The sequence below is a fragment of the Heptranchias perlo genome, chromosome 7 (assembly GCF_035084215.1).
Source record: "Heptranchias perlo isolate sHepPer1 chromosome 7, sHepPer1.hap1, whole genome shotgun sequence".
Classification (NCBI taxonomy): domain Eukaryota; kingdom Metazoa; phylum Chordata; class Chondrichthyes; order Hexanchiformes; family Hexanchidae; genus Heptranchias; species Heptranchias perlo.
Window position 1 is genome coordinate 33,522,509 of NC_090331.1, and position 13,437 is coordinate 33,535,945.

The 13,437-nt window shown below is 40.4% G+C and overlaps 1 protein-coding gene across 1 annotated transcript in view; it reads left to right on the forward strand.

The window, feature by feature from the left end:
• LOC137323598 (inactive dipeptidyl peptidase 10-like) overlaps positions 1 to 13,437 on the forward strand; it is a 685,713-nt gene that overhangs the window by 122,182 nt on the left and 550,094 nt on the right. The window contains exon 2 of the mRNA XM_067987272.1: positions 3,213 to 3,327. Coding sequence (XP_067843373.1) covers positions 3,213 to 3,327 — 115 coding nt within the window. The remainder of the gene's footprint in view (positions 1 to 3,212; positions 3,328 to 13,437) is intronic.

Sequence of the window (13,437 nt, forward strand, 5' to 3'; positions counted from 1 at the left end):
GTGAATATCTGATAAAGCTTGGTGGTAATCTAAGCTATTTACTTGGTGGAAATTGTTTAAGCTGAGGTTGTAACCTTCACACAGTAAAGCAGCACCAACCAAAATTATTTTAAACCTAGGCCCTGAAATTCCTCGGGACACGTTCCCAGCGGTGCCCTCCAGAGTTTACAGCATCTCTGGTGCCTGCCTGCCATGTGTGGCCAAAGACTCCAGCACCTGCCTGGCAGACTCCCCACCCCTGAGCCTTGCTATATTCTCCTTGGCTCCTTATGTAATTGTTTTTAAACCAAAAATGCAACCATTTCTTTGGAAATTGTGGCTGTTGCCCAGACCTAGACCCAATCATTTTGGACCCATCTGGAGGCTGGCAGGCCTCAACTCACTTGGCTTGGAGAAACTCTGATTCACGACTCAGCCAATGGAACAGGAACTCTGAATGTTGGGTGTCCCCACTCCTGGCTCTGTGCCTAATGACACTTGCCTTTTACGGGGCATACAGAAACTCCCAGAGCAAATGGATTTCACCTGTTTTCTAGGAGGCTAATCTGGTGTTCCGACAAAGTTGCAGTGGGAGACCAACCAAACCCTGAGAGATTTTATCCCCCTGGTGTTTAATTTACTCCAACAAAAAATGAAGAAATACATGTATAGTCAATTATGTTCAATTCTACATTATAATATGAAATTTTATTTAATTTTGAAAGTTAGCTGTGTAAACCTCAAGTTTTAGAAGAATAAAATCTGAGATATTATGATAAGAATAATTTGGATTATAAATAATCATAGGTCCTCATAATATATTCTCTTTATCATGTTTTAAAACTAAGTCGATGAAGAATGTTGGATAACGTTAATCAATTGAAAAGATGGATTTAATGATGCTCTGTGTAATTAGTTATAGTGACGTTGGAGGCAGCATAGATATTAGGCTATTCTTGTGTAATGTACATTAAGGATGTCTGCATTTTGATCATTTTCTTCAAGTGAATTCTCAAAAAATAAAAATAGTTCGTGATTATATAAAAAAATTATTGAGGCATGTGATTTGCTATCACTCCGATCCATTCAGAAACAGACAATTTTAGAATCATACAGCACAGAAGGTGGTTATTCGGCCCATTGTGCCTGTACTAGCTCTTTGAGAGAGCTGTTCAATTAGTCCCACTCCACTGCTCTTTCCCCAGAGTTCTGCATTCTTATTTCTTCTGGAACACCTTTTCCAAAATTGTACTCAGACAACAAATCATATTACATTCAATAATTGTAGAAATTCATGGAAAGTTTCATATGATGTTGTGCTGTACCAAATTACTTGACCTAATAATCATCCATATAATGTATTAAAAATGTTCCTATCAACTTTTTGCAATATTAATTCCTCATTCCACGTTTATATTGGTAACTGCCGATGTAAATTTGTCATGCGGTACTTACACCTTCCCACCAGTGAGGCACTGCAGCAGGAGGCAGTAAGTTCAGTGTGACAATTTTACACAGGCAAGTTCCATTTAAATGTGGGCACAGGAATTTAGAATAATTGAAATACAAAAGTGAGTACAAAATGCATGACTTTAAACTGCTGACTGAATTAATTTATGCCTGTGTGCCCTGGTCCACTTATCCTTTGTCCTTGACTCTACTCACTTTACCTGAAGACTGCATTTGATGCAGACTCCCCATGGGCAACACCATGGGAGATCAACTAATTGTATGCAATGAAATACAATACATCTGCAGTGTTTCACTCATCAATTTCAATTCAGTTTCTTGCCTTCAACTTATGTAATTTAGTTCAGAGTGAATTCCATATTGAATAAACAGAAACTCTGCCTGTGTGCATTTCTCAGTAGCTTTAGGTTTGGAGCTTGTTAAACATGGCGATGGGTTTCTATGTATGTAAGCTACCCAGCTGACCAAAAAAAATGTATTTCTGCACCAACCGCAGTATGACATGATCACATGTTTCAGTGTGCTTCTAGAGGCATTGATTCCTTTCCTAAATCAGTAAGGATATGAGCTATGTTTTTCACCCATTGACTATGTATGATACATTTAGGGATGATAATATGTAGTTTATTGTTTTTCCATTAGTATCATAGCATTTAAACAAATTGAGAGTCACTACAGATTCGTAGATGGAGGTGTCCTGATTACACTCGGGCAGTTTTATGATGCATAGCTGTTTAGAAATGTTTTTTAAATTTTTTTTTGGATGTTCTTCATAGTTGTTCTCAGTAAGTGTGGTAGTATTGCCTCGAAGCATATATGCCAGTTAAAGAAGCAGATTTTTCTGTCTCACTTAGTGCTGCTGAGAGCAGGAAACATCTAAAGGCAAGGTAATAAGAAGACTGAAATATATCCCTGTTTGTGACAGACACAATTATTCAGAACCAGTATCTCACAGACTACCTTGTTTAAGTTATAGAGTATTAATTAAGAAATGTCATACCTTACTGTCATTTAATGTTACTGTCTAGAAGATATATGATAGAAAGCGTGTATAGTTTGGAAGCTGATAAAGCCAGTGTAGGATATTAAAAACTTGTGACTTATGAAAATGTGACTCAGATTATCTTGAAGGAAACATCCTTAAAATTGCTCTTGAGTATTTTTTTCATTGAATTTATGCTCCATTGATCTTACTTCCCATTTTCTCTGTAATGCTCCTACGTTCCATTGAGTTTCCTCCTACAGCCAAGAGGGCAGATGCTCTGTAATATGCATTACTCCAAAATCCATACCAGTACTGATCCACAATTGGCTGGTGAGAGGTTTGGCTCTACAGTGTGGGACTGGTCCTGAAACCTTTTGCTAACCGTTAATATGGAGCACTTTTCTGAGCGCCAATCAATCTCTATAAGCTGAGGTGTTCAGTCGCAATATAAAGGGTTGTTTTCTTTGAAAGTAATCTCACTTCTGTTGGACTGGATTCATCACCAGTAATAAGCACACACAGCTTAAAGGCAAGCAACATCTAATCGTTATTATAAATTTAGTCCTTAAAGAAACAACACAGTTGTGAAAAGCAAGCAGATATTTGAATTTTAGCTTGCCCTGAAGTGTGTGCAAATTTGAGTAATTAAATGAACTTTGGAAATCATTGCGATGATCAGTCTGCAATGAATTCATAATGCTTGTGTTTTTCACATTATGAATAATTTGTTATGATTATGAAATTTCAGTGGTAAAATCTATTATTTCTGTCTTTGTAGGAGATAGGAGGTACAAGCCCTCCCCAGAGAAACTGGAAGGGAATAGCTATTGCACTGCTGGTGATCCTTGCTGTGTGCTCTCTCATCACCATTTCGGTCATCCTTTTAACTCCAGGTAAACAACGTATTCATTTTTATATTATACTAGCTGAAAGTACTGAATGGATAATTCGCTACTTTTAATTTTGCCAGCAATATTTAAGAATCCTTTGGGGAAAAAAAGAAACAAAGTGTTCGGTTGTTTCATAATGTACACTGTAGCAGCTGCCTTCAACCACATTACTACTGGAATGAGGTTCCATTTACAGCAGAATTTGGCATGTGATATGACGTATACCTAGTGGAAAGCTGAACTAGTCTAGAAAAACATGAAAACACTTTTCTAATGTATTTGATACACACTGTACATATCAGCATCCACATCTGTAATTTTTCACAGTAGGGAATTTATTGAAGCCTTTGTAGTATAACTGCTTGGGTACTGTTACAAATTATGCTTGTTGCTGGAGTGCAGTCCCCTGAGGCCACACCATTAGCTCTGCCATATCACTCATAGATCCTTTCACTGCTTTGTCACTACTTCTGCAGAGAACTACCATTCTTTCCCAGCATTACATACAAATAAGTCTCTCCATTTTTGGTATGTAGCCTTTCTAGCAGTAGGGCACAGTCCCCTCTTGATATATAATTAGCTTTACCAGATCGGTCACAAATTCTGCGATGTACTGCATTTTGCTTTTAACTCTTTCTGATACAAACGACTCAAATTGAATAAAATGCTTTCCATTAAATTTACGCTGAATCCAAATCATTAATCAATATTCCCTGCCGCTGAAAGGAAAATTGAAAAATTCCTCCGTTCCAAGTTTTCATTAAAAATTCCTGGCACAGTGTACCTATAGTTATAAAAGCCTCCTTTTGGCTGAGATCTACAAAACTTAGTAAAACTAAGTTTTGTTTTGGCTGCACTTAATTGGGTCCCGATTTGCGCTCCCCCTTGTCAGCCACTGTCCTAGTTGTTGACATCCACACTTAAATGGCTTTAAAGAATTTGGTACAACCAGCACAAACTGCACATTTCAAAATTTGACGCTGTTTTATTATTGACTACAGATGCCAGCTGAGACTTGGAATTGAAGTAACGGGCTGAATTTTCAGGCTGCCGGAAAGAGGGTGGTAGCACCTCGAAAATAGTGGGTAAAGACCCTTGTCACCTTTGCTGTGGCCACACCAAAGGTCCCCAAGGCTGACCACTGTGCAGCAGAACGGCCCCCTCAGTCAGGCAGAAGGCCCATTTAAAATGTTAATTGAAGTCCTATGAAGTACATAGAACCATGATTGCCATTTTTGGGCTGAACTGGTCAGAGCATGCACGGCGCATGTTCGGACCAATAGAATCATAGAATCATAGAAAATTTACGGCACAGAAGGAGGTCATTAGGTCCATCGTGATTGCACCAGCTGAAAATGAGCCACCCAGCCTAATCCCACTTTCCAGCACTTGGTCCATAGCCATGAAGGTTACAGCATTTCAGGTGCACATCCAGGTACTTTTTAAATGAGTTGAGGGTTTCTGCCTCCACCACCCTTTCAGGCAGTGAGTTCCAGACCTGCACCACCCTCTGGGTGAAAGAATTTTTCCTCAGCTCCCCTCTAATCCTTCTACCAATCACTTTAAATCTATGCCCCTTGATTATTGACCTCGCTGCTAAGGGAAATAGGTCCTTCATATCCACTCTATTTGGGTACCTCATAATTTTGTACACCTCAATTTAATCTGTTCCAAGGAAAACAACCCCAGCCTATCCAATCTTTTCTCATAGCTAAAATTCTCCAGCCCAGGCAACATCCTTATAAATCTCCTCTGTACTTTCTCTAGTGCAATCACATCTTTCCTGTAATGTGGTAACCAGAACTGTACGCAGTACTCAAGTTGTGGCCTAATTAGTGTTTTATGCAGTTCTAGCATAATCTCCCTGCTCTTATATTCTATGCTTTGGCTAATAAAGGAAAGTATTCCATATGCCTTCTTAACCACCTTATCTACCTGTCCTGCTATCTTCAGGGATCTATGGACATGTACTCCAAGGTCCCTCACTTCCTCTACACCGCTCAGTATCCTCCCATTTATTGTGTATTCCCTTGCCTTGTTTGCCCTCCCCAAATGCATTACTTCACACTTCTCCGATTAAATTCCATTTGCCACTTTTCTGCCCACCTGACCAGTCCATTGATCTCTTCCTGCAGTCTACAGCTTTCCTCCCCAATATCAACCACACGGCCAATTTTTGTATCATCTGCAAACTTCTTAATCATGTCCTCTACATTTGAGTCCAAATCATTAATATATACCACAAAAAGCAAGGGACCTAGTACTGAGTCCTGCGGAACCCCACTGGAAACATCTTTTCGGTCACAAAAACACCCGTCGACCATTACCCTTTGCTTCCTGCCACTGAGCCAATTTTGGATCCAACTTGCCACTTTCCCTTGGATCCCATGGGCTTGTACTTTTTTGATCAGTCTACCTTGTTGGACCTTGTCAAAAGCCTTGCTAAAATCCATGCAGACTATATCAAATACACTACCCTCATTGACCCTCCTTGTTATCGCCTCAAAAAATTCAATCAAGTTAGTCAGACACAACCTTCCCTTAATACATCCATGCTGACTGTCCTTGATTACTCTGTGCCTTTCTAAGTGACTGTTTATCCTGACCCTCAGAATTGATTCCAATAATTTGCCCACCATCAATGATAAACTGACTGGCCTGTAATTACTCGGTTTATCCCTTGCTCCCTTTTTAAACAATGGTACAACTTTAGCAGTCCTCCAATCCTGCTGGCAGCCCGGCCGAACAGGATACCAAAGGTACGTTCCTCTTTATTTTTCTGGAGCTGGGAAGATCAGGAGAGTTCCTCCAAGCTCCACAAAACCAGCCTGGGCCACTCCCGCTCGCGCTCACCTCCCCTCCCCTCCAGACATTGGGATCCCCACCTCTAACTTACCTTCTTGCAGCCTGAAGGCCGCCAGGGCCACCCAGTATTGTCAAAAGCAAAATACTGCAGACACTGGAAATCTGAAATAAAAACAGAAAATGCTGAAAATACTCAGCAAGTCAGGCAGCATCTGTTGAGAAAGGAACAGAGTTAACGTTTCAGGTCGACGACCCTTTGTCAGAGCTGGAAGAAGTTGAAGATTAAACAGTTTTTAAGTAAGTACAGAGCCCCTTCCTCCCTCCCTTTCCATGGCTCTGTACTTGCTTAAAAACAGTTTAATCTTCAACTTCTTCCAGTTCTGACAAAGGGTCGTCGACCTGAAATGTTAACTCTGTTTCTTTCTGCAGAGGCTACCTGACTTGCTGATTATTTCCAGCATTTTCATTTTTTATTTCCACCCAATATTGTGATGGCCTGGTGCCAGTGGACTATCCTAGGGCGCTCGAACTCTAGCCACAGGCCACTGTCCCGATGCTAAGGAGACCCAGCCCTCAGAATGGAATGGGCCTCATGCTGGGATTACCTGGTGCCCCACCGGCACGTTCCACTGGCCATTCGCCCGAGGTCCGCTCAAGGGAAAATCCACTCCAACATATCTAGTCAACATACTAACTAATGTTTAAATTTCTGTTCTATCAAACCGAACCCCACTGAATGTTAATTATTCATAATGGATATAATGCAAAAAGAGTTAACAAGTTAAGAGTAATCATTGTTTATAGAGAGATTCTGGTATAATTTATAGAGCGATTCTGGGATAATTTATTTTTGCAATGTATGCTGATCGTCAAGCTGATGATATGATCTACATAGATACAATTCTGTTTTCTACATTTAAGTCAATTTTATTTAGTGGTGAGTGGAGGCTAACATTGTCCAATAAATATTCAGCACAACACTTAGATCTATTAGTGACATGCTTTCAGGATACCATTATGGTTTGGCTGAAACCCTGAGGGAGTATGGCCAAAATCTGTACAGGTATTAAAGCAGACATGCCCTTCTCTGATCAAGGAAATGTTAACATTGTTTTTAATGTCAATTTGAGTCAACCCAATTTGGAACTTTTACTGTGTTGTGTTCAGGAATTATACATTTTTTTTTAAATGTGATTTCCATTGTAGATTCATCGCTATACTGTCTCAAAATTTATTTATCTGCAGCACAGGTCAGTGAGCCTCACGCCACTTTAAAAAAAACTTTTACAATTCCATTAATGTTACTTCAGTCACCACTCAAATGTACTTTTCCAATACCCTTACCATTATGATGTAAAAAACCTTTGGAGCTGCCAACAAGAGGCTTAAAATACAATCGTACTTTAGAATGTGTCACAGATTGTGCAACTAATATTATTTAAGTGGCATGGCATGAACAAAACCTAATTTTGTCTGTGATATAATGGAACTGACTGAATCTTACACACTTCTGTCATTGAGTCCCATTGTTTCTTTTACGTTTTCACTCATTATATTGATATGTGATATGAACATACGAACATAGCTAAAATAGCTTTTCTCTATTACTGCCACAATTACACACCATCTTTTTTTCCAGCGATCTCTTGGCTAATCTTATGGCTGTTTTTGTTGTCTTTAATTGCATGCATTCCCTTTCCCTGTTTTTCTGTGAATTAAATGCCTTAAGTGTGTAAAATGCCTTCTGTTTCAATCAAATTTGCCAATTTGATGATGGCATATATATGATTATTGAAACATTAAAGAATTGTTATTATGATTTAATTTATTTATAGAAATAATTTAATTATCTAAATACTTATTTGATCTTCTAATGTAGACTATATTCTAGTATGAAAATAATCTAAGGATTAATGTGGATATTGCAGTTGGATTCGACTAGTCCAAAATTTACATTCTCAAAACTAGAGTTTGAATTTTATTAAGTCAATTAGCAAGTTCCATCAGGAACTTGAACATACATCCTAAATCGCCTATGACCAGATATGTGCCTTCCACTACTAGACTAGCAGGAATAATAGCTCCAAATCACTTTAAACATCAAATGGTAACCCACCTCAAAACTCTTAGACCACCAACATAAAATAAAAGTTAGCTTTCCAGCTTTAAAGCTAATTTCCGATCACAGGTGATCAATATGTTTCAAGGCACTAAATGTTAGCTGTGACAACAAATAGCACTGCACTTCAGTGAAAGATACTGCCTTAATTTGAAGGGGCAGGCACGATCAGTTGAATTGCTTCTTTTGCGGTGAATTATATGATTCTATGGGACATTGCAGCAAACATAGTCACTGCATGTACTAGCAACCTATTCCAAAGACCAATGACTTTCTGCAAAAAGAAGTACTTCTAGCATCTAACCTTAATCTGTGCTTTCATAAGAACATAAGAAATAGGAATAGGAGTAGGTCATAAGGTCCCTCGAGCCTGCTCCACCATTCAATAAGATCATGGCTGATCTTCAACCTCAACTCCACTTTCCTGCCCGATCCCCAAATCCCTTGATTCCCTTAGAGATAAGAAAATAAGAAATAGGAGCTGGAGTAGGCCCCTTTCATAACTTATACTGATGCCCCTCCTAGACCACCTTGTTTGTTTCACTCAAAAGAGCCTATCCATAGGCATATAGGAACCTAGAAACAGGAGTAGGCTGTTCCACCATTCAATGAATTCATGGCTGATCTGTATCTCAACTCCATTTACTCACCTTGGTTCCGTAACCCTCAATACCCTTGCCTAACATAATCTATCAATCGCAGTTTTGAAATTTTCAATTGACCTAGCCTCAACAGCTTTATGGGGGAGAGAGTTCCAGATTCTTGACATCACCCCAGAATGGCCTAGCTCTAATGTTAAGGATATGCCCCCTTGTTCTGGACACCTCCACCCGAAGAAATAGTTTCTCTCTTTCTATCTTATCAACTCTTTTAATTATCTTAAACAGGGGATATACGAGAATGGATTCGGAAAAAAAGGAGGGCTTTTGGCAGATACAAAAGGCTAAAGACGGAGGAAGCCCTAGAGGAGTACAAAAAGTGCAGGGGGATACTTAAAAAGGAAATTAGGAGATCAAGGAGGGGCCATGAAAAAACTCTGGCGAGCAAAATAAAGGAAAATCCTAAGATGTTTTATAAGTATATTCAGGGTAAGAGGATAACTAGGGAAAAAATAGGGCCCATTAGGGACAAAAATGGCAATCTGTGTGTGGAGCCGGAAGATGTAGGAGGGGTTCTAAATGAATTTTTTGCATCTGTTTTCACTATGGAGAAGGACGACGTAGACAGAGAAATATGACAGGGGGACTGTGATATACTCGAACATATTAACATCGAGCGGGAGGAGGTATTGGCGGTTTTAGCAGGCCTAAAAATGGATAAATCCCCAGGCCCGGACGAAATGTATCCCAGGCTACTGTGTGAGGCAAAGGAGGAGATTGCGGGGGCTCTAACACATATATTCAGAACCTCTCTGGCCACAGGGGATGTGCCAGAGGACTGGAGAACCGCTAATGTAGTACCATTATTCAAGAAGGGGAGTAGGGAAAAACCGGGGAACTACAGGCCAGTGAGCCTAACATCAGTGGTAGGAAAATTATTGGAAAAAATTCTGAAGGACAAAATTAGTCTCCACTTGGAGAAGCAAGGATTAATCAGGGATAGTCAACATGGCTTTGTCAAGGGAAGATCATGTCTGACTAATTTGATTGAATTTTTTGAGGGGGTGACTAGGCGTGTGGATGAGGGTAACGCAGTGGATGTGGTATACATGGATTTCAGTAAGGCCTTCGATAAAGTCCCGCACAGGAGACTGGTCAAGAAGGTACGAGCCCATGGAGTCCAGGGTGCCTTGGCACTTTGGATACAAAACTGGCTTAGTGGCAGAAGGCAGAGGGTGATGGTCGAAGGTTGTTTTTGTGACTGGAAGCCTGTGGCCAGTGGGGTACCACAGGGATCGTTGCTGTTTGTGGTCTACATTAACGACTTGGATATGAATGTAAAAGGTATGATCAGTAAGTTCGCTGATGATACAAAAATTGGTAGGGTGGTAAATAGCGAGGAGGATAGCCTCAGTCTGCAGGACGATATAGATGGGTTGGTCAGATGGGCGGAACAGTGGCAAATGGAATTTAACCCGGAAAAGTGCGAGGTGATGCACTTTGGAGGGACTAACAAGGCAAGGGAATACACAATGAATGGGAGGACCCTAGGCAAGACAAAGGGTCAGAGGGATCTTGGTGTGCAAGTTCACAGATCCCTGAAGGCGGCGGAACAGGTAGATAAGGTGGTAAAGAAGGCATATGGGATACTTGCCTTTATTAGCCGAGGCATAGAATATAAGAGCAAGGAGGTTATGATGGAGCTGTATAAAACACTGGTTAGGCCACAGCTGGAGTACTGTGTGCAGCTCTGGTCGCCGCACTACAGGAAGGATGTGATCGCTTTGGAGAGGGTGCAGAGGAGATTCACCAGGATGTTACCAGGGCTGGAGCGCTTCAGCTATGAAGAGAGACTGGGAAGATTGGGTTTGTTTTCCTTGGAGCAGAGGAGGCTGAGGGGGGACATGATTGAGGTGTACAAAATTATGAGGGGCACAGATAGGATGGATACTCAGGAGCTTTTTCCCTTCGTTGAGGGTTCTATAACAAGGGGGCATAGATTCAAGGTAAAAGGCGGGAGGTTCAGAGGGGATTTGAGAAAGAACTTTTTCACCCAGAGGGTGGTTGGAGTCTGGAACTCACTGCCTGAAAGGGTTGTGGAGGCAGGAACCCTCACAACATTCAAGAAGCATTTGGATGAGCACTTGAAATGCCATAGCATACAAGGCTACGGACCAAATGCTGGAATATGGGATTAGATTAGACTGGGCTTGATGGCCGGCACGGACACGATGGGCCGAAGGGCCTCTATCCATGCTGTATAACTCTATGACTCTATGACCTCATTTAGATCACTTCTTAATCATCTATACTCACGCCTATACAACCTGTCCTCATAAATTGAACCTTTAAGCCCGGGCATCCTTCTGGTGAATATGCGCTGCACTCCCTACAAGGCCAATGTATCCTTCCACTTGGACAGAAGCTAATACCTCAATATCCCCTAAAAGTGTACACTTTTCCAAAGTAAAAAGCAAGCTCCAGTTCTCTGAGCCCATTCTAATAAATAATGGCCCTAAACTAGGTATTAATTGAATGGCCCTGCTTTGAACCTTTTCCAGGGCCTTAATATCACCCACCAGGTGAAGGGACCAAAACTTGATCCAGCCACATCTAGTATACTGTGCCAAGGCCTTGCGCAAAGGAAGGATTGTACTTCGAGTTTTATATTTAATTGTCCTTGCACTTAACACCATATTCACTTTTGCAACATCCTCATGTCGCTGGTCATGGACCTTCAATGATTCTTGAACTACAACCCCCATGTCCGTCTCCCACTTAGCAGCCTTGAGCTTGCAACCCTGCATGATGTACGGATACTTGGAATTGGCCCTGCCAAAATCCCAAATGCATCATGTTGCATTTGTCTATATTGAAAGACATCTGCCAGACATGGAACAATCATCCATTATGCCTAGATCCACCTGCACACTATGTTTCTCATCTAAGGTCCTAATTTCCACAGATATCGTCGTGTCATCCACAAGCCTGTGGATCATTCCCCTAATGCCTTCATCCAGATCATTAATAAAGATCATTTAATGTAGATCTGTCAGGTTGCAAAATAAGAATTAAAAAGGTTACCTATTTTACATATCTGCTTCTCTGATGCATATAAAACACTTCATCTGCCAGACAAATGTGTACCTCATATAAGATAATACACAAGCTTAAAACATTAACTAATTGTGATTTGCCATTCATTATAAAACTCAATTTTGTTATGAAACACTTTTTTTTAGATTTTTGATTTGCTTAAATGATTATTAGTGTGGAATGCAATTGGTTCAACTTACCAGAAATTCATCTTTCCATCCCCACTAAATTGTTACATTATTATAAACCAATTTTTTTTTTTAAGTGGAGCACTGAATATGTAAAGTCCGTAGAAAAATCTTTGGATAGTTAATAGCTAGAAATCTGATTCAGAGGATCCCAGTTTCCAGGAGCACAGTTTCTGCTCTGTTGTCGTTTATACATTAGTAGTAATTTGCACATTTGGGCTCATGAGTTAATCATCTGACATCACTTTATTTTTGGAGAAGGCACCAGGTTCCATTAATAGCTTATAAGCATTTATATTTAACTTGGGTATTGCCCTGCATAAAGTGCTGCATATCAGAACCAGTTGAACAAAACCTACACATTGCAAAAACTTGCCTTCTTTTATGGAGATTATATAGAATCATAGAATGGTCACTGCAAGGAATGAGGCCATTCAGCCCGTCAAGTCCGTTCCAGCTCTTTGTAAGAGCAATCCAGCCAATCCCACTCCCCTGCCCTTTCCCCGTAGCCCTGCAAATTTTTTCCTTTCAAGTACTCATCCAGTTCCCTTTTGAAAGCCATGATTGAATCTGTCTCAAACACCCCCTCTGGCAGTGCATTCCAGACCCTAACCACTCGCTTTTATACTCTATGCCTCTATTTATAAAGCCCAGGATCCCGTATGCATTTTTAACCGCTTTCTCAACTTGCTCTGCCACCTTCAAAGATTTGTATACATATACCCCCAGATCTCTCTGTTCCTGTACCCCTTTTAGAATTGTACCCTTTAGTTTATATTGTCTCTCCTCGTTCTTCCTACCAAAATGTATTACTTCGCACTTTTCTGCGTTAAATCTGCCACGTGTCCGTCCATTCCACCAACCTGTCACTATCCTCCTCACTGTTCACTACACTTCCAAGTTTTGTGTCATCTGCAAATTTTGAAATTGTGTCCTGTACACCCAAGTCCAAGTCATTAACAATGTTCCCTCTAATTTTTTTCGGCCATATGTGGAATGAATTTGGGTTTGTGCACTGATATAAAGGCTGTGCGCGTCACCGTAAAAAAAAATCATAAACTTTGAATAGAACATCTTTTTAGAAAACATTATTCAGGGTGTATAACAAACAGAATAAATGTACAAAATAATGGATAATTGCAACAAGGCGAGCTGGCCACGATTTTTAATTAAACAAAACTGGTTATAGAAATTTCATGAATAAACACTGCCACCAGAGGAATGGGGACATCCTGATTGAGATCCAGTGCCTCTAGATGACAGACAAGATGATGCAGACGAAGAGGGTGACTGTCTCTGGTTTGGA